The following is a 25,985-nucleotide window of genomic DNA, read 5'->3' as shown; positions in this document are numbered from 1 at the left end:
ATCGATCCCCTTTGATCAAGTCTAATGTTCAACGTTGCAACGTTCAACTGCCGAACTATTATGTAGTAAGTAGTGATGAACAGCGGCTGGCTCCTACCACAGTGCATCGACAAAACTTATTTTCTCAGGTGTGCCGCAGTTCACATCAAGTTCACACGATCCATAGGTAAGTCCGTCGTACATTTTGTGACATTTAACTGAAGTGAGGCCGCGTCGATTATCTAGCGTACAGTTGAAAAATCCTCGCGATCTTTCAACAGATGCTTATAAAGACCACCTCAAGGATTGGTCTTTATTCAAATACTAGCCTTCGAGGCTAACGATAGATGAAGGATTCAAGTTGCGCAGTGCATTATTACATCTTCATGCGGCCTCCCGATATCAATCTTCAACAACAACAGTTATTCGTTTCGACAGCCTCCTAAACTCGAGCTTTAGTGGACCACAAGTAAGACTAGGCACGATTGATCATTTCAGATAACTTCAAACATCTATATTGCTCGAGTAGTACGGAAATTTGTCCAAAAACAACTGTGCTGATTGGCTCCGAGCTAGGCATTGCACCATCAACCATAACACCAACGTGAAAGGAGAAATACGACTCGCGGTATCATCATCACAAACCAAGACATTACAGCAATTTTCATCTGTTTGGCAATCTTGTGTCTGGTTGAAACATGCACTGACGAACATGGCTGCTGTCAACGCAACAACAATGGTGAGGTAGGAGAAACGCATTGTTTGTGGGAAGTGGAATGCAACTCGAACGATATCTCCGAGGATGGAGAAGTACTGTAGGACGATTGCCAGCTTTTACATCCTGCATATACTCATGGGCGCGATTCTGATCGATTTAGCAGAATTATTATTGCTGTCAGATAGCAGAAGTTTCGGCAGAACCGGCCGGAGCGTATCCAATTGATCATGGTCATTGTATCATGACCTGCCGGCAGGCATCGACAATTCTCTTCGTAACCATGGTATACTCGCTCAAATTCCCGCTCTCTCACTCATCGCTTTATCATTTGAACCTGCAATGACGAGCAGCGACTTTTTTCTCACTCGCTCGTTGCTCCATTGTACGCGATATTGGCACTGTCTTTTTCTTTGTTCGTTGACACGAATAAACAGTGTGTATCTCGTCGATTTTTCACGCGTGACAACGCAGTATACGGTTGAACGTGCGTAAAAAGATCAGCTCTGAGATCCAGAACTGTTTTTAACAGATCTAGTCAGTCCTTAGCATTCATTGAACGTACTTGCGTAAGCGAATCTCAAGGGAAATTGCCTGTGATTCACTGTCCAGGTCGAGCGATAAGGATTGATTGAATGTAAAGTAATCCGTGGAATGCGGTGGCTTATTAAGTAACCGCACCTCGACCTCGACGAAACGAAACGATGATGGAGGGCTATTATGCACCTCTAATCATTTACTTTCTGATTGAGAGATTACATTGTATTGCGTACATGCAAAATGACCTTCAGATTCAGTAGAAATGTTCATACTGTGGTAGCATGGCACGATGAAATCTGAAATATGTCCGCTGCAGGACACGTAACCAGTCAGCGTCAAAGTAGTTGCCCGTAAACGTGCGGGTTTTGCATCAAAGGACTTCATGGCTGCACTCGCCCTTGGTCACAACATGTAACGTGCAAGAATCCCCAAGGATTGGATATCGCTATCTATAGAGCAGGTGCCACAGGGACTTGGTATACATCGGTTGCAATACAACCCTTAAACAAACAGCCAATTCGAGGAGAAGTTTGTTATCATATCAATGCACTCTATTTGGTTAGTTGACTTGCTTTATGTAAAGGGGGTGGGTATGATATGGCTGTGACCTCTCGCAAATCGAGTGTTTGAATAATTGAAAGCAGAAGTGTCGCATGAATATCATGGACTTCAATGATAAGACCTTGCACAATACAGGTGAGAAACATATACGCAGATGGCAAGGAAAATCGTACTAGGACGTAAAGCAGGACAATAAACAGCAAGATACATGCTCCTTCTGATATCTGCCTGACTGCACGCCTGTTCGCTCAAGCTGTGGCGCACAAGCTATGTGGAAGGGTAAGGCTAATAGACAAGTCTCAGCGTCGTAGTAATAGAACCGCTGATATTGGTAGTACCTAATAGACAAGTCTATACGTGAAACGGAGTCAGAGGTAAACGGCGTGCAAGTGGAAATGAAACATACCTCAGTGTTGTAGTAATAGAACCGCTGAGGTATGAATCGCGTGAAGCTAGGGATTATATATTATGGTATCGAGTCTGGAATATCAAAGATGAAAAAGGAAAACGACAGAGTGTGATGACGACAGAGTGGAGCGATGCTAATAGACAAGTCTCAGCGTCGTAGTAATAGAACCGCTGATATTGGTAGTACCTAATAGACAAGTCTATACATGAAACGGAGTCAGAGGTAAACGGCGTGCAAGTGGAAATGAAACATACCTCAGCATCGTAGTAATAGAACCGCTGAGGTATGAATCACGTGAAGCTAGGGATTATATATTATGGTATTGAGTCCGGAATATCAAAGATGAAAAAGGAAAATGACAGAGTGTGATGACGACAGAGTGGAGCGATGACGATGTTGAATTCAATACACCCCCTCAACGAGGCGATGCTCGAAACTATCTAATTCAAAACGAAATAAGAGAAAGACCGGAGCGGTGATGAAGAAAGGCAGGGCGAGGCAGGACTTTGGTAAAAATGTCTGCGGTGTTCTTGTGAGTGGATATCCAGATCGGCAGGAACATATTGCATTCAATGTGCCGTCTGATGAAGTGATAGCGGAGGTCGATGTGTTTAGTACGTATATGGTTTGCGGCTTCTTTGGAGAGAGCGATGGTGCCTGCGTTATCAGCGAAGAGCTGCAGGGGAAGGGACAGTGGGATGTTAAGACAGGCGAAAAAGGACTGAAGCCAAAGCCCGTCTTGAATGGCAGAGGTGAGTGCCATATATTCCGCCTCCGTTGACGAAAGGGCCTGAGTGGTCTGCTTCTTTGCAGAGTGTGAGACTGGACCACCATTGAAGAACCATACATACCCTGAAATCGAGATTCAATCTTCAGGGCACGATGCCCAGTCAGAATCTGAGAACCCATGAAGGCTGGAGTTGATCTCGGCACCCCCGTAGTGCGTGCGCAGATTCATCGTTCTGGCCAGATAACACAAGATGTGCTTGGCTGCAGCATAATGCTTGGGCTCAGCACACACATTGTACTGTGCCAGGCGCATCACAGTGAGCGCGATATCCAGGCGCGTGTACATTGCAAGGTACAAAAGCTCTCCTACTAGCTTCCGATACTCGGTCTGAAGGTCGTTGACATGGGGAAAGACATCAGTTGTGTGGCTGAAAGGAAAAGCTGGGTCCATTGGAAGTGAAACCGGGTTGCACTTGGTCATCCCATGTTCCTCGAGTAGGTACGTGATATATTCCTCTTGATGCATCCAGAGCTCTCAGGACTTGCGATCGCGAATGAATTGGACCCCCAGGTATTTTGTTATGGGGCTGAGGTCCGTGATCCCGAAGCGTTCGGCAATCTGTCCTTTCGTGCGATCCAGGAATGCACGATTATTCGATCCTGTGAGTCCATCGTCGACATGCCATGCTATAATGCATACAATTCTCACCCCCTCGCCGTTGATGTGATTGAACACGAAAACAGCGTAGTCAGCCTCACAGCGCAGAAAGCCGAGCCATGCGAGCACCTCTCGCAGGAGCTCGTACCAGTTGTACGCTGCTTGCTTGAGTCCGTAAAGCGATGAGAGTAGGTGGGCGACGAGACGGGAACCATCAGAGTCGAGACGCTCGAAGCCGGGGGGTTGCTTCATGTAAACATCCTCTCGTAATTTTCCCCACAAAAAGGCCCGTTTTGCGTCGAAAACGTCAAGTTCCCAGTCGTGTAAGGTTGCATAAGCCGAGATGATGCGGACGGAGGAAGATTGAGCCACCGGTGCGAAGGTGCGGCCGAAATCGACACCAGCTATTTGAGAAAAACCTTGAGCTACCAGCCTGGCCTTGAAAACAGCCCCCCCCCTTGAGATCTTGTTTAAATTCAAGTACCCATCGGCATCCTATTGCTCGCCGGTTAGGAGGCAAGGCCACGAGCTCGTATACATTCATCTCAGACATGAGATTCATTTCCTTGCGCATTGCAGCCAGCAAGTGGTCACTGTCAGGCCGCCGCATTGCCTCATCAAAGGTAGCTGGTGGCACTTTGAGGTTGTACCCGGGTGATAAAGGATTCTGGCGTGTGTCGCTCCGGATTGAGAGGCAGGTGACCTCGACAGCAATCAAGTTGGCAAGTACCTGTGGGAATCCGGCTTCGTCGTCTTCGACGGGTATAGTGTCGGGATCCACAGCAGTGGGAGCAGGAGTACTTGGCATTGGTGCAGGCGTATTGACGATAGGCACCACAGGGACATGCCCATCAACAGTGGAGGGAGGTATCCCATTGATCCACACATTCCGGAGTTCACGCTGATGTGCTAGGCGGGTCTTATCAGCGATGAGACCATTTTTGAGTGACTGACCCTTCTCTGTGAAGACAGGAATACGTCCAGATCGCTGGATTATGGTCGCATGAGGAGGTGATATGGCAGGAGGAGGGATGGGGGGTGCTGGTGGCGATGATGCAGGAGCTGGTGGCGATGAAGCCGCCGGGACACACGTGGCGTCCTCATCATCGTCATCACTGTCAGGAAAGGGCCGGTTAGACAGTGTCTCATCAAAGATGACATCACACGAATTAAAGAACATGCCCGTCATGGTGTCACAACAGCGCCACGCTTTGACACCGGGTGGATATCCCATAAATATAGCTTCACGCGAGCAAGGGCCGAGCTTCTGCTGTAGCTCGGAAGGAATGCGCGCAAAGCATCTTGCACCGAACACGCGGAGATGTGAGAGGTTGGGCTTGCTGCCGTGAAGCATCTCATAGGGCGTTTTGCCCGTAGGTAGCGCGCGCGACTCTGTCCGGTTGAACAAGTAACAAGCTGTAAGTGCTGCTTCTCCCCAAAGGTTTGGGGCCAAGTGAGCAAAGTCTAACATTGCAAACATCTGACCTTCAATTGTCCGCATGACTCTCTCTGCCTTCCCGTTCTGTTGATGGGCATAGGGAGCAGAACGCTGACGTTCCACTCCAGTCTCCTCAAGGTTTGCAGTGAAGGCATCATTGACAAACTCCCCTCCGTTGTCGGAACAAAACACCTTGACACGTCTTCCAGAGAGATTTTCCCATCGTGCGCAAAGAGTATGCCAGGCTTCAAGAGCCTGATCCTTCGACGCTAAGAGCTGGAGGTCGAGTGCGTGAGTGTGATCGTCGAGGAAGATGACGAAATACTGCTTTCCATGAGGAGTGATTGTTGGAATTGGCCCGCACACGTCGCTGTGGATGAGATCAAGGAATGCGGACGCACGTTCCGTTTCCGAGGCATGGAAGGGTTGCCGAGGATGTTTCGCGAGGATGCAAGACTCGCAATGGGACAATGGAGAGGCAGAATGGATTGTGACACCGTCAGCCACGCGATTGAGACGCATGACTGCATCTCTGCCAATGTGGCCGATGCGCGCATGCCACAAGTCCAGGGACAGGGGAACATCGGTGAATGCCGAGACCTCGGGCATTTGCGGCAGGTTGGGAAGACAGGCCGTGAGGGGGATGAACTCAATATCCAGCGCATAGAGCTTGCCGGTTGCTGGAATGGAGCCGAGTGGTGAACCCTTGTAAGCAAGTTCACAGGTCATACTGGCACGAAAGTTGACGTCCCATCCTTTGGCATTCATGCCACTTATGGAGAGCAGATTCAGCAAGGTGCCCGGCGCGTGAAGACAGTTGGCAAGCCGGACACGAAGTCTGCGCTGACCGATGGTGAACCATGCTATACAGGTACCCCGCCCAGTCGTTTGAAGGACCCCATGGTTGGCAGTGAGCACGCTAACCGGCTCCTCAGTTGAATAGGTGTAAAAGAACCTACGGTCTTTGACAAGTGTGACCGTGATACCTGAGTCCAAAATCGTCGTGAACGGGAGGTTTGTGGCGCAGGTGACTTCGTCTGGTACCTCCGTAATGGATGCAAAGGATAGGTCATGCATAAGGCTGGAGATATCAGTAGCAGCCGCTGCAATGACAGGTGCCGGCAAAGAACTGAATGTAGGAGGGGCCGCTGTAGTAGCAGCTGCAGCCACACCCGTCTTGTCCTTGGTGTCCTCCTTTTTCCGATTGCGCATCCATGGTGCCTGGCCTTCCATTCCACCTCCCTTCCCGTAGCAGTGTCCATGGTCATGGTCTCCCTTGTTGCACCCAGGTGTGGTGCAGAAGATGCCATCTGGGTTGTGCCTATGCTTACAGAGTCCGGTGATGGGGTTAATGTGCGATGGCGCAGCAGAGGAAGAGGTCGCATTGGCGTATTCTGAGCTGGGACAGGCGTTGCTTATAGAATGTGAGTGCACATGTCGTGCTGCTTCAGCGGTAATGTGAGACACACAACTTTCCACTGTGAAGACTGAAACAGCACCTGGCAGCGCTGTCATCACCTCATCATGCATGCGCTGCTCCAGCATAGCGCGGAACTGCTGCCAGATGGGCGTGTGAGGGAGGCCTATGAGTAGGCTATAGATGGCATCGCCATCGCGCATTGCTGCACCTGAGTCCCAGAGGCGCTCTCGAAGTACTTCATGTTGACCAACATAGTTGGTGGCATCAGTGGAGTCCTTCATCCATAGAGCATCTAGACACTGTCGTAGTTGATATTGAGTGCTAGTGTCAGTCTGATTGAAGTGTTCAGCGAGAGTTCTCCAGGCATCATGAGCTAAGACAGTGTGTGCGTGTGATACCAACGTGCTAACGGATGCACTAAGGCGACAAGTAATGAGATCCTTAGCCTTAATGTCTTCCAACAACCACTCTTGCATTGCCGTTCTTTCGGCGGGCGTAATGTTGTCGGGATCGACGGGATCAGGAATGAAAGATGGCGCTCCAAGTAGGTCTGTTGGGTCGGGATTCATGTTGATATGGCACCAAAGGTCTTCACATGCGAGAGCATATTGCATCTTTGTGGACCAACCTACATAATTTTCCATACCCAGTAGCTCGGGAATATGATCAAATTTGCCCATGGCGATGCCGCCGTGAGGATGGATGTGAGAGCGTGAGCGGCGAGTGACCGCGAGTGAGATTTCTTGTCTTGTAGTCTCATTTGATGGTTCAGTAAGAACCAGGGCTCATAACCTGTGGAAGGGTAAGGCTAATAGACAAGTCTCAGCATCGTAGTAATAGAACCACTGATATTGGTAGTACCTAATAGACAAGTCTATACGTGAAACGGAGTCAGAGGTAAACGGCGTGCAAGTGGAAATGAAACATACCTCAGTGTCGTAGTAATAGAACCGCTGAGGTATGAATCACGTGAAGCTAGGGATTATATATTATGGTATTGAGTCCGGAATATCAAAGATGAAAAAGGAAAACGACAGAGTGGAGCGATGACGATGTTGAATTCAATAAGCTAGAATTGACAACAAGACAATTCAACATGCCAAAGTGTGATCCCAACAATGCTCCGATGATAAGCAACGGCCCGATCATTAACCACAGTGCCGGGAGCCCAAAGATGATCACCTTGGCGGAGATGAATGAAACCTCCATCTTCATTGCGATAAGGCCTGTAGGAAATACGTGTGAATGCAGAACTGACAAACGAGAAGCTCAATAAACATACCAAATATTAGTGTCAGTGCCTCTGCGCTAGGAAGCAACCACGAAAAGACAACAAAGAAACGGAGGATACCAGGAAGCACGCTCATATGCCAACCAATGAGGAATCCCCTGACAGCGAAGAGGAATTCCAGTGCAACAGCGATAGCCATCGTAACATAAAGAGCGTGAAGAGGTGCCCACGGGAACTTGGAAGAATGCTCCAAGAGCTGCAATGGACCACATCCCGCGGTTGATAGTGAGTGCGGCAAGTTGTTGCTGCAAGTTGAACACCATAAGCTTCCTCTCTGAGACGTGCATCATCTGCCCAAATGATCGAGACTGTCACGATACCGTAGAGAGAGCCGGTAATTTGAATGAGGAATGACAGGTATGCAAGGTAGCCTGCATTGCAGACGGAGTGATAGAGGTCAAAAAGTTGCGTGCTGAGTCCAGGGTCCATTGACATCACACCGACGGCCTTTTTGGGAGTAGCAGTGGAACGATCTGCAAGCCCGGGCCATGCAGCAAGTACCGTACACTTTGCTAGACCTGAGTCCAATAGGGCACTATCAGCTTGAACGCCTCGAACCGGAACTCCATAGATGCAACCACTTACTACCCGTATACCTTTGCTCTGCAACATAATTACAAGTGGACGTTTCCGAGTGACCTGGGTCTTCTCTGGCTTCGTTATAGTATCTCACGAAGGAACTCTGCAGTCGTGGCTCTTCAATGGCCTCAACAACCTCGTTGGATTTTCCCATGGAGAGAAAAATAGAAGCGATAACCCAGGTCTGGCACCATCCAATTGCCGCAATGATAGGTGTTGATAGCTGGCAGGAATAATTGAGGATGAAGTCTCGAACACTGTTCAACCACATGCTGCGAGTCGTGAAGCTGAAAGCTGAAAATCGTGCACTGAAGAACTCAGGCCCTAAGGCCTGAGGCTTGAGTGTCGTTTAGCGCTCAAGAATTGATCGTGCCATCATTCGGGTCAAAGGAAGCTCCGCGAGTGGCAAAAATAAACCTTACTATTGCTAACTGTTCTGTGTTAATGAAGCTTTCGCAAGCACATGACTTGCAACGCGGAGTTACGGGACTCGTATTCATGAAATATACATATGTATATGTTTTGATGAACCTGTGCCAGTGGGGAGCCAGGCACAGGACTGTCCGAGTCGCTTGAATCCCGGGGATATCGATATTGCAGCTAGAATTATCATATATCATGATTGATATTGATAATCACTAGCACCAACAGGACTCTCAGATCCACTATGGTGTGCTGTGACGAGCTGCGATGGAGGAGGTCATGCATGCAGGCAGCCGCATGAGCATCTCATTTCCTGCTTTGCCCATATGTATCACCTTACCGTTGCTCTTGTAGTGGTGAGAGTTCCAATGAAACAAGGCGGAGGAAATCAAGACACAATATCGCTCTTGGCTCTCCTGTACTCCAACTAGCATCAGGTCCGTCATCGCATGAGTACACTGGAACAACATTATATTTCAACATTGGGAGGCGATAACGGTAGCTTCTGCAAACAGTGAATGTCGCAAAATCCTACATCCTAACAATATATGCGCAGTGTTCTGGCGATGTCTGCAGTATATCACATGCCGCTCAGTCATCTTTGTCACTGTCCAATGCCTTGCGATCGACTTTGGGAACGATCAATCGAAAACTGGTGCTGCTCAATGACTGTTTTCTTGTTAGGTTTCCCTGCTAGATTGTGAGCAGTCACCTTTATTAGGAGATGTTGTGCAAACTCACATTGTCAGGGTGGGATTGCTAGAATTCGTGAATTCTAGCCGAGGGACTATGTACCACGAGCGAGAAGTTTGTATTCGCTTTGGATCGGGCGAACACCAGTAATTTGGACGCGATACTGTAGATTGGGAGGTTGGGTGTTGACCGGGACCAGCCAAGTACTCTGTTCCAATCTCAATGCTCTTCTGGGTAACGTTGCAGAAAGCACTTCTCTTCACACGAGCGAGGACATGTGTCAAAAAGTGACACCCTTGGCAGCACTTTGACGATGTTCTCACGGTATGTGAGACCCTATTTTTACGTTGCCAACAAAAGGTCTAAGAGACTACTTCCATTAGGATGTCTCTCCCTAGTTTCGTAGGGCTGTCTGATTCTCCCTCCAGAGCTTATATGTGGAACCTCTCACAAAGGGTGAGTTCATCCTCATCATCTCCAGATCCTCCGCACCTGATGTTCTGTTGGTGCGATGTCCGTGAGGGTGACCTCCGAGTCTTGCCGGAGATCCTCTGCGTCTGACTTGGATGTTTACATCTCCGTATGTTGGTGTGATGTCGGATGTATATTTCAGAGTACGTCCACGATGACAGATGATATGTCAGAGTTCCTATATGTTAGACTACATGCTTCCAATTCATTTTTTTTTCTTTCCGTTTTTTGTCATGAGGCATGAATCAGACAGAAGGCCATGCATTAACTAGTATCTAGTATGGCAAATACAACGATAGGAAAAGGACATAAACGGTAAGATGGGTCAGATGCAACACTCAATGTCAAGATCGTATATAACAATGCAAAAAAAATGTGAGCGACCGAGGCAGTCCAATAAATGCGACATATCAAAGGTCCGTCTGATCATCAGAATAATCAGGACCGTACATATGATACCCTCCCCCCCCAGAGCCATAATATGGGTTGCTGGAGGGGTGCCAATAATCTTCACGGTACTCGCGAGGGTCGTGGTCATGGTAGTGACCATCATGATATCCACCGCCACAATAGTGGGTTTCATCATACTGCTGAGGGGGCTGAGAGCCGGAGGTTGAGAACTGCGAGGAGGTTGAGAACTGCGACTCGGAGGAGGTTGAGAGCCGCGAGATGGCTGAGGAGGCTGTGATCCACGAGGGGGCGGAGGGCCATGTTGCATACGTTGATCATAATAACCGCGCTGGTAATCGGATGGCGGATAGCGAGGGAACCCACGGCCAGGACCGTGTGGATGACTGTCTCCATACGGAGGATCGTTCCATGTCGAGTGATAACGTGGCTCCATGCGTAATCCCTGACGTGGACCATACATGCCTTCATCGGCCTGAACAAGATCTTGTCTCATATTGGCATCATGGGCACGCTCAGTGGCTAGATCTCCCTGCTGAACCAGCGCATCAACATTTTCTCCGCTCTGCTCATCATTGGGTGAGGTTGGAGTGGGAGTAACATTGTCGCTTGAAGCAGGAGCAACACTCTCTGGGGCACCTGCAGCAGAGACAACATGGTCTGTGAGCATGTGGGAAGGCTGGCAACGCATTGGTGAGGGTGATGCTGGTGACTTAGGCCGAGGAGGAAGCCTGTCATCAAGCTCAGCGTGGCCCAGAGTAGCACATGCAGCAAGCTCGGTGTTATCTAAAACAGTCTTGTTCGTGGAGTCATTCTCCTCGCATGCTACAGGGGGCTTGACTGGACGGGGCTTGGGGTGCTCTAAATATATGGTTAATCTACTAGTGAGAGGATAGCGAATCAGTACAATACCTTTGACACCTTTGAGTTCGGGTGGGCCATCGCGAAGGTGTTTGGCAGCATCACCAAGCATTTCATCGTCAGACGACTCAATGATTTTAGGCTTCCTTACCTTCTCGGTTCCTCCCTTAGTCCTTGTGGGTGCCTTGTCTTTATTTACCTTAGGCACAGGTGTCTCAGTAGACGAAGCCCTCTTCTTGGCTGCTCGTGAGCCACCCTCTGACTTTGCCTTCCGCTTCTTGGACGTAGCCTTGTCCTCATAGTCAGAGTCAGCCTTCTTAGTAGTCTCATCCTCCAAACCAGATTGGGCATCGCTAGATGTGAGAGAGATCACTTCCTTTGACTTCACGACCTTCTGTTGCTTCGGGAGCTGCACGACCTTGAATTCACAAGCAGGAGGTCTACCGATGGGTATGTTGGGGGGACCATCAGAGTCGGAGTCGCCAGAGTCATCAGAAAGAGAGAGTGGGGAATGACGCAAGGTTGGTGCCTCCTGAGAGGTCTTGCCTTTCCTTTTGGTGACAGCCTTACTAGGCTTCTCGCAAGCAAGGCCTTTGCGGTCAGAAGTGCCATTCGCAAAAAGACGACATCCTGCTGCATGGATGGAATCCACTGGGGGACGTGCCCCCATCACCACTGCGCACTCAGAAATGAGAATTTTAGCTGTATCAAAATGCGCCTAGATGTCAGAACACAGGAATAAGATAAGTCGAAGGTGTACCTTGCTTTTCCTCCCGAACCTTGATTAGTTGCATGGTGCCCGCCTTCAATGCCATGATGACCTCACTAGCTTCCTTCAGAGTGAGATTGGCAATGCCCTTGCTCTTCGAAGCATGGTATTCCCCAGGGAGTATGACATCCTCAGGGTAGCCCTTTATCATCATTCCCTGGCGTGTGAGCTCTCCTGGAAGTGTATTCCATGGGAACTTCTTTGACGAAAGAAATTTGCCGCCCAGGTTCGCTGTCACTCCTCATTAATGCAAGAAAGAGCAGGAAGATATACTAACACATACAGAGTTGGCGAGAGATCTCTGCCTTGATCCACCTGGTCCCGTCCTTGGCTATATTGATGGTGTCAGATAGGGCAATCGAAGCCTCACGGCCGCTGGGCACGTCTGGCTGGGTTACAATATTATCTCCTGGGAAGGCTTCCTCGACAACAACGAGTGACGTCAAATCACTAAATATGCAGAGCTCAGTCACTACCAAGTTCTCCGAAGGATATGAGCAACTTACTATACATGTGCCTTGAGATGCCCGATGATTGTATCATCATCAGCCTTACAACGTGAGAGCCAGAACTGTGAGAGTGTGAGCATGTGACGTTGAGGTCAAATTCAAATCAGAAGAGTGAACTTACACCAGCAGCTCCCAGAGTTGTATGAGCCATGCCAAGACCACCATCTTGATTAACGACTTTCCCACATGCCACCAAAGTTGCTTCAAATCCGAACCGTGCAGCTCCTCCATCCATCTATATCTATTCAATATTATGATACTACCAGTTGAGATGTACGTACCACTGCAACGATCTTCTTAAAAAACTTTTGAAACTCCTGTGCGCACATGGCAACGGTCTGAGGGACACCACTAAGAAGTACAGACTGGCCGTGGTACTCTAGGATAGTCTGCCAGGTGTCCAGATACGCTGCTTTAAATAGCTCATAGCAGTTACGGCGTACAGTAGCGCCTGGACAAAAGATTTTTTTTTAAAACATAGCAAGAGTGAGAAACACTCACTTGGTGTTCCTGGTACATCCGGAGCCTTGCCACCGAGTCTGTCAAGCTCCTGCTTAAGATTATCCTTGAAGTAGCCGCTATACGCGTTCCAATGGTTAACACTATTGACGCCGCGAGCATGGCTCTTGTGCCATAATGAGATGACTTGATGGGTGGGGATGGAGGTTTGACGACTGAGCTCATGCACAAGGCGTTCCATTTTCACAAAACCCTCGCGAAGGATGTCGTTCGTCGCATCGTGCCTCCGTCCTTTCACAGCAGGGATGATATCTTCATTACCATCCATCAGAACATCATCGAGATCACAACCTCCCAATGCTGGATCGATTTGAAACATGGGGGTCGGAGGTATGACACGTGTCTCAGGAATGGACGGTATTGTAGAGGGAGCAGTGGTGGTAGGCAATGTAGATGGACCAGGAGGGCCATTGAAGTCGTTGAAACCAGTGGTTGTGGATGATGTAGAAGGACCAGGTAAGTCGTTCTGAAAGCCAGCAAAGTCGCCGCTAAAGTCATATGTCTCATACTCCACATGAGCAGGCTTAGTAGATAGATTTGGTTGCGGAGGTACCTTGGGAGGGACTATGACGGGATCATAGAAAAGATCCTGAAGAAGTACGCTCTGGTGTGCTGGTGCAGGCTCGAGCGCAGGACTACTGCGGATATTAGGAGGGATAGTACCAGCAGGCACAGAAAGCTGCAGAGGGTGCACAACTTCCTGATTGATGGGCTTGCTGACAAGGGAGTCGCCTCCAGTGGGCTGGTCGTTAGCAGGCATGGCCTGATGACGCATGGATGCCTCCTTGACAAGCCCCATGTCACGGGCTGTGGGTTTGATGTGTGTTCGAAGACGGGTTGGAGTCAGATCCATGACGGGATCCGCATAGCGTTTACCACCACCCACTTGTTCTTGCAGGTAGCCTCCTGTGCTGCGATCCAGCATGGGCTCAGGCAAAAGAGACTCGGGAAAGGGAGAGGTCCTTGAATAGTCAGGCGGCGGAGAGCCTTTTTTCTGGGTCATAGCTTAGAGGATTAAGTGAGCGTAATCCCAACAAAGTATGTCAATGTCTTACCTGTAAAATGTCGCGCAAAGGTTGAGATGAAGCCTTCTGGAGTGTTTGTCAGGACTGTGCACACATGGTACGAGCAAAAAAACTCACAACAAAACGTAAGGAGAGGAACCATTCTTTTGTTTTTGTTTTGGAGAGGTCAAAGATCAATGCAGGAAAGTGCGTACGATGTACAGAAAGGAACTCTTTTTTGCGTTTGAGAGGTCGCCAAAATCTTTTGGCTGATATAAAATAGAAAGGAAGTTGCACCGAGAGCACAATGCGAAGAGCAACAGACCCCACTGCCATGTTGAAGATCCGCTGCTTTCAAAACAGAAGTCAGGAAGGTGATTGACCAGGAAAGAATCGTTCTGCTTGCCATGGTATCCGGGATGTTCATGGACAGGCGTTGTTGCTGTTCCAATTAAAACTTCACCGCTTCTTTGCAACTTTTCAACCAACCTCCACCACACCGTTACACTAAAATCATGCTGCGTCGTCCTTCTCATCAGACACTTCAGGAAAACCTGCAAGCAGGTCGTGAAAACCAACGACGCCATTATGAAAAGTAAGTCTCACCGCCTTGATTAATTGTCTCCGGTGGTTCCTGACCGGTCAAACATTTGAAGAAACAGAGACAGAATTCTAAGCTGGCGGAGGGAGCTTCGTGTTGAAAAGAACACAGGGCCATCGGAGCTCGAGAAAGCTATCGAAAGAGCTCTGCATGGCTACGACTCGGATGAAGATGGTGATGAGTCGGAGACAGGCAATTCCAGCGACATTGAGGAGAATGATGACTCACTGTACGTTTTTTTCAATGAAATGAACATAAAATGAATATCGCACAGATCAGATCTTACAGGATGTCTACTCACGCTCAAAGGGATCAAAGATGAAATGTTATCTTTGATTACTGAACCTCGTGCATTTGCTGAGGGCGCCTTGCTTCAATTTGTCAACAGCATCGTGTATACGAATGACCGTGCCGATAATGGGGACCGAACCATTGTTACAAATATGATAGTCACGGTCCAAGGCTTGCTCAACCACTCCATCCCCATTCAAGATAAAATCCTTAATTTTTGCGGCGTCTCGGCCGAGTTTCATGCTGCTAACACAGTCACTCGTTACCTCAGTACCACCCTTGCATACTTAGAAGATATCGATTTTTACATCCACGTGGAGGGAGTTTCGGAGCTGTGTGTTGCACACTGGATGGGCGAATTGATGTACCAGAAGGGTTCTCATGTTTGAGCGGCCTTCATAGCAGTGGTAATAGATAATGGCATAATGTAACTCTGTTGCGATGCATTTACTTCTTTCAGAGTACTCGTTAGAATTAAGACTTACTTACCCAGAGATCTCATCATCTCGCATGGATGACGATCGATGATCCTCCAGCACAGTAATGAATGTTTTCCAGTGTGGTAATAAGGACTAATGAGCCTCGCACGATTGCAGGAGGCGCCTGTGCGCCGGTATAGCCAAAGAAACGGTTCCTCGACAACGCGGAGGGAACTGGCTGCAATTGTTGACTAGTAGTATGGCCGAAAGAAGTACTAGTAGAGCCTCCCAAAGATCAAAACCTGAAGAGTGGTAATAAGTATTAATTAAGGATTAATGATGCTGAACCAAGTTGTACGTTGAACATTCAAACGTTCAAGATTGGCACTGATATTACTAATCGTGCGTGGGAATTTTGACTTCTCAACGAATTTACTAAATTCTGACTGGGCACGACATCGATGAAGCCTGTAAGGATCAATGCTTCTGTCATCAATGTCGTTCTCCTGGCACTATCACCTTCACTTGGACTGGCGCCTTCTCAAACTGTACTGCTTCTTCTTACACAAAATTGTCCACATGGATTTCGCCATGGATTTCGCCAGACTTGACTCCGTTCTGGATCGCATCGCTTTGCAGCGTGGTGTAACAGCAGATACGATATTAGCAGGGTGGCTTGAAAGGCGGGAAAATGGAGATTCTGAGCGTTGGAGGCAGCTCGATGGGATCCCTTGCATTATCGGTGGGCTGACAGCACTTCTTGGTAAGTTTTGATGAGGAATTTGATCTGTAGGATTTCTGATGATTTCACAGGCACACTCGATGGTCGAGGGGGGACATTTCCGTGGAAGAGACTACCTGCCATTCTAGCCCACCGTGGATACACCCTCCACCACTACCCTGAGAATGTTCTCATGCCCGGCGAGAAACGCCCAACGCTCATCAAAAGCAAGGGTATCAACGACCTTACACTCCGTGAGCGGGACCTACTTGCTGATGCCCTGAAAACAAACACCATCATCATTCAGGTGAGTGGGACCTATTCCTATTTGCTGATGCCCTGAAAACAAACTTCATCATCGTTCAGCATGTCACCACTGATCAAGTCCACCGGAAAATCATGGCTTCCCGTGAACCGATCATCTTTGGAGAGGCACCTCAAAATGATTCACGGAACTCGCGTGGCTGGCGCACATTCCTGAATGGTTGGATCGATAGGAGGGGACTTCCTCGTCTCCCAATGGCCGAGACATCTCCAGAGCCATCTCCAGAGCCATCCCCAGAGCCGCTGTCTCCACCTGCACCTTCTCGTCGGCTTCATCGGCGAAAACTACAGGTATTATCACCCGAGGATTCTCCCGTGGTGTCGCCCGTATCTTCTCGTCACCATTCTTCTGTGGAGTCTCCTGTACCTTCTGGTTGCCATTCTCCTGTGGTGTCTTCTGCGCCTTTATGTCGCCCAAAACTGCAGGTTTTTGTTGAGTTACCTGTCGCCCCTCCGTCCTGGAGGTTGAAAGCAGCACAAGCAGCATGGGAGCACTCTTTGCCTGTCAGTAGACCGGAAACCAGCTCGCTCATCCCACAGATTAGCTGCCTCACTCAGCTTTCGGCTACTACAGATGTTGTCGATGAGGAGGGAGAAGTTGATGGGCTACTCACACAGCTTTCAGCGACTGTGATTGCAGTTGGTACCATTGATGAGGAATAAGTAGATACCGGGCTTGTTGTTTTTCCTGGATGCGAAGTATAATCAAGGGAGTCTTTTGTTCTGTATCTTTGTACTCTAGAAATCGTCACAAAGTCAACCAGATTGTACCGACCTATGTGTACCTCGCGGGAATTAAGAATTTGTACTCAAAGGGAAACATTTGACAATTTTTAGCTTAAGGGAGAGGAAGAGACGAGAGTGCCTTGTTACAATCTTAGATCCATCATGCTGATCTCCTGTTTAGGCTCGTAGACGCACCTCCCGAGAGGTATGATAACCAATCAAGTTGCGAATAAAACTCCTATGAAACAGAAAACATATCTCTGGAGCATGATATGGAACAATCTATGGCTATGAATAGGCCAGAACTAAGGCCCTCACCACCCCGGTTCGGATGAGATACATATCTTGAGTGCTTTATCATGCAGAGCCACCTTACTTCGTGTAACACTGGTATACGTTGGATTGCTTCATCGAGTTGTAAGTGATTTTAAGTGGCTCGTATGGCATTGTATGGCAATTTGACTTGTTCGTGAGTCTGACCTTGGGCTATCCTCAACTACTCGATTGTAAGTAAACACACCATTATCAACCGGTATCCAGGTCAGCATGGATGTTTGCCCTTGACTAGTAGTATATATCTACAGGATTGCAGTGACTCTAAGTTGTTCGTACTTCAAGTCGACCTGTTTGTGAGTTTTGACAATCCTGACCTTAGCGGTCGTGAGCCTGACCTTGGGCTATCCTCAACTACACGATTGTAAGTAAACACCATTATCAACCAGTTTCCAGGTCAGCATGGATGTTTTCCCGTCCTTGACTGTTATATATCTACAGGATTGTAGTGACTCTAAGTTGTTCGTACGTCAAGTCGACCTGTTTGTGAGTTTTGACAATCCTGACCTTAGCGGGCCCTCAACTACATCATAGTAAGTAAACATACCATTATTAACCAGTTGGTTGGCTTGACTTCATGAATGGTTTCTCAACTGAAGTAGTATATGTCTACGGGCGTCGGAATGCCTGTCCTTATTGTCTTAGCATGCTGCCAACCAGGTGCGATACTCAATCCTTTTTGTGTTTTCGCAGTACTCAAGTCAGTTCAGCACACGTCTTCGGGAGAGTTGTAGACAACTGTGTGTATCGCATGTCATGGAGCAGGTATTGTATCTACTAGTGTATGTAGATAGTGTCTGAAAGCTATCATATCCTCCTCGCATATCCCTGGTCTATGAGCTCCCCGCAAGATGGCTGCAATTGCCGCTAGGACCCAGAGACCGCAGTCATAGCCATTCATCTGCAGTGGTTTGACTATTAGTGGCCGGGCTACCCACCCTCGAAGATCAATTTTACACGAGCTGCGACGTTGGTAAGCGATGGACGATAGACGTGCAATAAGATGCATAATGTCCTGTTATCAGATCATCGTCAGTTTACCAGAGGACGACTGAAACTATCACTCACTTTCACGTCATTTTTCCATGGCTGTCGCTCAGCCAGGCTGTCGAAGAGGTGAAGCTCCTTCGTTTGAATATAAATCGCACAAAATACCCAGTGTCCGACTGGTGAGGGGCGATGAATGGGTAAGATCCAAATGTCTTTCTCCCAAAACAATGTCCACGAAGTATTTCGCCACAGTACTTCATCCGACGCATTGTATTGGATACGTGGGAGGTCGTGCATGGAAAGAACTGCACAAGGCTGCACATGTGAGGTTCTGAGTATTTCAGAGTATAGTAGTGCCGTGCAGCCATTAATACATGTGTCGTTGAGACGGGCAGTCGGCTGAGCCAGGAATGACTAATCCCTTGGGTCGAATACATGACTTGGAAACCCATCAACTGCTGGTCATACTCGGGTCATGGGAGTACATGCGACTGATACTATTGGATAATCCTCTGGGAGAGGAGCTTTGAAAGGATCCGTGCGTATATTCTATGACATTTGATAAATGCAGGTACATATCGAGAGACAGGAACATACCTCTGGCATTGTCCAGGTAATCACAAATTCAGGTGCTTCCACAGCTTCATCATCCTCGTCATCGCTAATGGTACCATCAGGCAAAATGTCCATGAGTACCGCTTCTTCAGTAACTTCTTCGAATGCAGGTACAAGATATTCATCAGCATCATCCTCAGGGGAGGGATCAGTGAGCGAGGTTGGTACAAGCCTATAGAGGCCATCTTCCAATGGTCCCTCGCTGTCAGACAGACTCATCGCAAGATTGACCGCTGCTGTGGCGTTACTGACGAAGCGGATGGAGGATACAAGTGGCGTGACCCATTTAGTTTGCAGCTGGAGAATGTGATCCCGCCGTTGCTGCAGGGAAAATATGAATGTATGATCTTCTAGGATCAGTGCTACTCTTCAATATACTAGTATATCAAACAACTCACTTGTGGGAGAGCGTAGGGCAAGTTCTAGTGCGGCCAGCTCATCTCCGAACCACCGACAAAGGTTATCTGCCTCGATCCCAAGGCGGCGCTGTTCTTCTCGGCAACGTTTTCATTTGAGCAAGGCTCGTATACCATCTCTGACGTCAGCATCTTGCATCCAACGGGGGACATCTCCTACCGATGGAGTAATCCATACGTCCTCCATCAAAGTTTGATCATTTCAGAGGTCAGCAAGTTTGGTAGGCAGAGCAGCAGGGAGCGGGACACCCCAAGATGGGTCATAGAGATTCTCCAGGCGCTCACAATATGAATTAAATTTGCAGATCGCAGTCATTAAAGCAGGCTGCCGCTTCGCAATAGCTTTACATGTTTGCTGATGTAACTTGGTGCCTGTTAGAATAAGTCAGAATGTGGCAACGCAGAAGTAGTCGACATCACCAAGGGCTTGATTTGCTCCGCCGACAGCACGGTCGAGTTTATCCCACTCGAAGAAGCTGCCTATGGCTCACTTGCGGATATTTATTTTGAGGTCGCGGGCCATGAGTAGTGTTCAGACGAAATCTAAGTCGACACCTTGCAGTTCTGGAAACCTGTCATGGACGTTTAGGGAAGAATACAATACTTCAACCTTGTTCATCAATCGGTCATGGCTGCGCTCGAGGCTCTCCAGAGCATCAAGTGTCTCCTCGGTGACCGAGCCCTTCTCTACTACAGTGCATGTGGCTTGCAAGGCCTTGTCTGAAGTGTCCAGATCAGACTGTAGAGCAAGGACGACATCAAGCTCTTTCTTCAATCGTGCAGGAGCATCTTGAGATTGCGATGTGTAATGTTAGTTGTGATTTTGAATGACTGACCCAGACGTACGTGCACGAATAGAGAGTTGCGATTTCTTCTGATCCTCCCACTGAGCCTGGAGGTCGTCAGCTTCGATGCCGCATTTGGTCAGCGCTTCCTTTGCTGCTGCACCCTGAGCATTAATGCCACGTTTGAGCCTCCGCTTGATCCAATCACCGAGATCTACTCGCATCTCCAGACCGATGGCACTAGCTTGTCGGTCTATCAACCAAAGGCGCCTTTGTCGCTATGTAGTGGATTATTATCAATGTAGGTTCATTTAAATACTGTTAATTCTTACCGATGAAGAACATTGAATTCCGATCAACTTAACAAACCTGGACCAAAGTCTCTCTGTACCCTTGCCATCGGACAGACCAAGGCCAGTGCACAACCGAGGGTTGTATTCGAGCTGACATGCCCACTTGTGGCCATATGCGTGCATAGCGGTGGTCGCGAATCGAAGACGGGAAGTCACAGAATCAGGTAGGATGTCATACTACATAGTCAGATGTCAGACTGAGATAGGATTGATTAAATGATCGCTTACCTGAGATAAGGAGTGTGAGAGGACGCAACCAACATCGTACAGTATGACGACAGTAGCTTCCTGCGGTAACAGAGATAATAAATGTTCAATTAGTGCGACTGCATACTTCTGCTGCTCGCCAGGTGAGTCGATATTAGCGAAGAAGAGTGGGATGTCATGACGGCAAATAAGGGCCATGACGCCAGTATCATCAAACGAATCCATGGCTGCCTTTTGCTTCTTTCCATCTGCAGCTTCATATGAATGCTCGCATTGGTTGATGGCTTCATCCGGAACTACATGTTTACGATTCTTGGGAGCACGCTTACACTTCGAGATGATCTGTCGTCCAACTTCGTCAACCTGGGTCTTTGGAAGGAAATACGAAGGCTCGTAAAAGCGCGGGCAATCACCCGCAGATCGTCGATGGCGATGATGGAAGTTGCCATCTGTTGCAACATGGATATCTCCGCCATCGCTGAGTGGCCTGCCGAATACGATACCTCCAAAACATGCAGGGCAGCGCTGCATGAGAATAGAAGCACATTGTCCTGGGAGCAGGGAGTGCATGGGAGTCGAATTGCTACCGTCCTCTTGATATCGATGTCTCTGAGCCTCATAGACCCGCTCTCGACAGATCTCTACCGTCGCCTCAGTCTGTCATTCGACCTCAGTCTGCAATATGTCAAACCATTGAACAGCTTGGCCAAGGCCCCGTCTGAATGGCTCTTGGATGACTTGTCCCTGTAGTGCAATGAGTTAAGGTTGAAAAAGGCAGATGAAACTCACGTCTGCGTTGATCATCTGAAAACCTCTGCGAGCGTAATGCGTTTTGAGGGCAGAGGCGAGAGCATGCACAGCATCACACGAGCGCTCAAATAAGGCACAATAAAATGCAAGGAGATCGACAGAAACTGCCATACGTGGTTGGGAAGGTGCAGTGGGGAAAAGCCCATGATGAACAAGGACTTGCGCGAGCGTGGAGCATTTGCAGGATAATACATCGATAGAATTGAAACCTGTAACTGTCAGTTGGAGTGATACGTGACGAATGAACTACCTACGGTCGAAAAAGATGCAAATAACAGAGAAATGCTGTTGTGCACAAGCCTGGCTCGCACAGGCAGATATGACAGGATGGGGTGAAGTGAGAGGTTGCCCATGGGTTCGTGCAGAATATTTGAGGTGGGCATCCACCAAAGTGGGGATAAGAGTTTTCTAAGCACTATAGAGGTTGTAGGCCATCTTGTCTGGTAAGAGACGGCAGCCTGTACCCTCACGCACCACAGGTGGAGGACAGGGTACTTGTTGGTCATGCTGGTCGTCGTTGGTCGCATCGTAGTCTTGCTCATCGTAAGTGTAACTTATAGCATCGTTAACACTCATTGGGGTTTCGGAATGAGCTGCAGAACTAGGACCGGGGGCATCAATTTGGAATCCTTGAGGATTCATTAGGGCGGCCATTTGGGCGAGGAGGCGCTCGCGTTTAGAGCTAACGCCTGGAACATGAACAATAGTTTGAGTTTTTTTGGGGTTTCGAGCCTTCTTAGGGCTAACAAAGTGGTGACCTAGCCCTGTAGACGTTGGCTGACTGCCACGCGCCGAGCGGACAGGCACCATAATGAATGACTGTAGTAGCGTAGAAGAAAAAAGACAAGAGGAAAGAAAAAAGACAAGTGAAAAGGGACTTAGCAAGTAAAATAAAATTGGTCGGTGCACCATGGACTCTACCCAGATGTTCAGACAGGGTGTCGAAGAGGATTTATTTCAGTGTTCAGAGGACGTGCAGAAGAGGATCGCCACGATGATCCAAGAAGGGCCGCGATGATCCAGGCAGTGCCACGAGGATGTGCCGAGGTCCTGCCGAGCATTTTAGGGATGGTTTCATAGGTGCTATTTTTAGAACATCCGGGAGGTTGGGTCTAAGAGATGGGGTTGTACCTAACATAATAATACGGTCTCATAGACTTTTATTGATACCGAAAACTGATGCCTGAGGTGAAAAGTGACCCATAACCGGTTTGCCTCCCTGCAATCCACTTATTATCTCAGAAGTTGTTGAGCAGGAGTGTCGCGCCCCAGCACAACAAGTAATCTTCGTCCTGTTTGCTATCTGTAGATCCCCACAAGCATACGGAGAAATATCGTGGGAGAAATCCAACAGACTCCTTAGATCACCAATACTGGGAGGAGACAAGAATCTGGCATCGACACACACCGAGATCGCACAGTACTCTCTTTTGAAAAAAGATGCAAGTGAAATGAATTGTTATCGTTTTTGCAATGGAGGTGCTGGCCCATTAGTACACCTCTTGTGTTGATGATGTCTCTCCTGACTGCCAGTTGCAACCGCTGGTCGATCTGCCATAAAATGATCAACGAGCCAAAAATCTATGACGAGCAGAGAGTGGTTAGCGTGTTAGACATTACAGTAAAAAAGTGCTCGCCTCGTTCGAAATAATTGATGGGTCCTCATACATTTATGTAAACCAACGAAGGCTGAATCGTGTGAATTTGTTGCGGACACTTTGACTCGCACCTCATGAGCGCTACGCTTGATACATCCAAAATGGTTATAGCTGGCCTAACATTAATATTTTATTATCTAGGACCTGAGGCCTCGAGGCCTGATGGGCCACCGTTACGCCAAGCTCCAAGTAGGACACTCGTGATTCGCCGTTCATTTTGCGCCGGTAAACCTCACTGCTATTAGTAGCGCTCAACGTTTGCTCAACTCCCACCCATCCCATTCGTGAGAACATGAGTGCTAACACGAACAACCTCTCTTCGACTCCACAGACCATTTATGTCAAACATGCGATTCATCCAGAGAGCGGTGATTCCTTCCGCGCTGTAGCAGCTTCCACTAAATCTCTCAAAGCAAGCCAGAAGGACTTCGGCGTACAATGTACGCAATGTCAAACGAAATTGGAGAAGCCTTTGAAATGCGCAAAGGTGGTGGTCAAATATTTGAATACTCTTTCAGCCATTAATCGAGTGTTGCAATATGCTTTTAGTGTAAGGGCGTCTGGTATTGCTCAAAAGAGGTATGATTTCCGACTGAAATGACACTGAAGTCTGAAGGGTTGTGTGCCTTCTTGTGTACAGTGCCAAAAGAAAAATTGGTAAGAGTTCTACCTATGATTAAACATATTGGGCCTCACTCTACATGGGCTCGATAATAGGTCCACCCACAAACCGGCATGCCATGAGGTCGAACGCTCCTCGGGGGTATTCAAATTCATACAAATGTTCGGTGTAAACCCGGTGCTCATGGGGCTCCTCAAAGTCGCTATCATCTTTGACTGTGGCCTGTTCGAGAATCCCCGGATCGGATTCGATGTGCCATTCATGGCACGTGCACGTGTTGACATTGCAATAGAACCTAGTGATGTTCTTGACTTTGTTAGATTGTATTTCAATGACAAGGCTGTTGGAGACAAACTTCAAGGGATGTTGCAAGTCAATACGATCATTCCGTGGCACCCAAGAACGCAAAGTCCCTTTATGCCGAAGCGGCTACAGCTGTGGCGTGAGGCTCGAGCAAAGTATAACTCAGAAGGTCTTGCCAAAGATCCCGTAGGACTCGTAAAGTTCATTGGCTGTAGTTGTGCAGAGGACTCAAAGAACTCATTGACTGCTGAGTTGCACATCCCGGCTGTTGTCCTTGACATGGCAAGGCAACGCGAGCCCTTCACATTTGTCTCTGCTGTCACGGGCATGCAGTTTAACAAACCCATGAGCACTGTGACATGTCTAGAGTATGTTCTCCGTTCTCATCCTTGGATTCTAGCAAGCGGCGCTTCTTACATTTACATTGCACAGGTACATCAATGTGCATATTCGAGCGGACAAGCAGAATCAGCTACGTTTGCGGGCTGAGATGACAGAATAAGACAAGCAAGCTATTCGCGCTGCAGGTCGTAATGAGCATACATTTCCGGCTCGTACCCTCAAACAGAAGATGGAAAGAGAACACCTCTATGCTGGTATCATGGAAATAATACGTGAAACAGCCAAATGTGAGTGTGAGCTTTTTCAACTTCTCGTTCTGTACTAAAACAAGGAAGGATTCTCGTACCTTTCTGATCGGAGTCTCTTGTACGACACCTCTTGAATGGGCTGCCATTGACATGTGCGAGCGATGATCAGTCGCCAGCACAATCTTGTCCGATACCTGTGTACTATTAGTGGAAAAAAGTTGACTCGATATCAGCTGCCGCGAAATAGTAATCCACATACTCGCCAACGGTCAATATTTTCATTCTTCCTATATTTCAATCTCAATTGTGACTGATCTCAACGGGCGTTGAATCCGCGTTGTGACGCACCTATTTGACATAATCAAACACTTGATAGACTCAAAGATCGCTGCAGAGGACCTCAAACTCAACACGTGTGATCGATGAATGGCATAGAAATCGATCCCGTCATGGAGGTAGGTGTTCGACGAGGCTCGGTATCAGTAGCGGAGTTAAGTGTGTGTTTAGGGCGCTCACATTCTACACGTAGAACTCATGCCAAGAATTTGGAGATGGTGGGAGATAATTTTCAGTTACTGCCAAGGTACACATATTTGATGCTTGACTCACACCTTAGCAGTAGCCATCCAACTTGCAAGAAGTATTCAAAACTCCTATGTGCGAATTTTCTTGGGGATTGTAGCTTTCGTCTTGCTGAATATCTGTTTTAGTTGCATCCCTGATCTCACTGATCAGATAATCAAAGACTCAGACACACCGGCTGCAGTGGGCGGCTATGCGACAATCTTCAAGTGCAGCTGGAACTCGCCTTCTGAATCTTCTCCAGTAGGTCTCCCCTAGTTGACAATCGACGTCGGCTGATAATTCTAAACACTACCAGGTTGCGGTTCAGATCGTCAAGGTTCTGCATGACTCTGACCGTGCCTCACTCAGTATGTACATTGAGACGTAAGTCTTTGTGCCACAGAAACCATGTTTGTAAATGACATTGGACAATGCAGGAAATTAAGAACAGCACTTTCACCTGACTGATCAGGAGTGACACACAAAGGCCGCGACGGTATCGATCGTCCAGACGACTAGGCTGCGGCGTGCCAAAATAGTCAGCCACGGGACGAACAATAGCGGGAGAATGTTGTGAGCGTCTAAGTATGCACTTTGACGGATCTAAAGCATCTATTGCAGCTTTCAAACTCGCCGAATTGGTAACTCCGACGTTGTAACTAATATTTGATGGGGTAGCTC

The 25,985-nt window shown here is 48.2% G+C and overlaps 6 protein-coding genes across 6 annotated transcripts; 3 read left to right on the top strand and 3 right to left on the bottom strand.

Annotated features, from left to right (window-relative positions):
• Positions 1 to 7,460: 7,460 nt before the first annotated feature.
• On the bottom strand, positions 7,461 to 8,590 carry F5891DRAFT_1207693 (uncharacterized protein; the record flags this gene model as incomplete). The annotated part of the gene is made up of 4 exons (XM_041369078.1): positions 7,461 to 7,675; positions 7,732 to 7,915; positions 7,948 to 8,258; positions 8,326 to 8,590. The coding sequence occupies 4 exons, from the start codon at positions 8,588 to 8,590 to the stop codon at positions 7,461 to 7,463; spliced, it is 975 nt and encodes a 324-aa protein (XP_041218893.1).
• A 4,114-nt stretch (positions 8,591 to 12,704) lies between these two features.
• F5891DRAFT_963169 (uncharacterized protein) lies at positions 12,705 to 13,291 on the bottom strand (the record flags this gene model as incomplete). Its single annotated transcript, XM_041375973.1, has 2 exons — positions 12,705 to 12,904; positions 12,955 to 13,291. 2 exons carry the CDS (start codon positions 13,289 to 13,291, stop codon positions 12,705 to 12,707), a joined length of 537 nt encoding a protein of 178 aa, XP_041218892.1.
• A 1,200-nt stretch (positions 13,292 to 14,491) lies between these two features.
• On the top strand, positions 14,492 to 15,257 carry F5891DRAFT_1196546 (uncharacterized protein; the record flags this gene model as incomplete). The annotated part of the gene is made up of 3 exons (XM_041368317.1): positions 14,492 to 14,571; positions 14,639 to 14,806; positions 14,852 to 15,257. 3 exons carry the CDS (start codon positions 14,492 to 14,494, stop codon positions 15,255 to 15,257), a joined length of 654 nt encoding a protein of 217 aa, XP_041218891.1.
• A 525-nt stretch (positions 15,258 to 15,782) lies between these two features.
• On the top strand, positions 15,783 to 16,995 carry F5891DRAFT_1196545 (uncharacterized protein; the record flags this gene model as incomplete). The annotated part of the gene is made up of 3 exons (XM_041368316.1): positions 15,783 to 16,050; positions 16,101 to 16,315; positions 16,375 to 16,995. 3 exons carry the CDS (start codon positions 15,783 to 15,785, stop codon positions 16,993 to 16,995), a joined length of 1,104 nt encoding a protein of 367 aa, XP_041218890.1.
• A 4,521-nt stretch (positions 16,996 to 21,516) lies between these two features.
• F5891DRAFT_963155 (uncharacterized protein) lies at positions 21,517 to 21,735 on the bottom strand (the record flags this gene model as incomplete). Its single annotated transcript, XM_041375970.1, has 1 exon — positions 21,517 to 21,735. A coding segment is annotated over one exon (219 nt), but the record flags the coding sequence as incomplete, so codon positions are not given.
• Positions 21,736 to 23,517: 1,782 nt separating this feature from the next.
• F5891DRAFT_963156 (uncharacterized protein) lies at positions 23,518 to 24,639 on the top strand (the record flags this gene model as incomplete). The annotated part of the gene is made up of 4 exons (XM_041375971.1): positions 23,518 to 23,712; positions 23,775 to 23,804; positions 23,866 to 23,882; positions 23,943 to 24,639. The coding sequence occupies 4 exons, from the start codon at positions 23,518 to 23,520 to the stop codon at positions 24,637 to 24,639; spliced, it is 939 nt and encodes a 312-aa protein (XP_041218888.1).
• Between the last annotated feature and the right edge of the window lie 1,346 nt (positions 24,640 to 25,985).

The sequence above is a fragment of the Suillus fuscotomentosus genome (genome assembly GCF_016647785.1).
Source record: "Suillus fuscotomentosus strain FC203 chromosome Unknown F5891scaffold_102, whole genome shotgun sequence".
Lineage (NCBI taxonomy): Eukaryota > Fungi > Basidiomycota > Agaricomycetes > Boletales > Suillaceae > Suillus > Suillus fuscotomentosus.
Note: the sequence above shows the minus strand (reverse complement) of the source record. Positions and strands in the feature narration are given on the sequence as shown.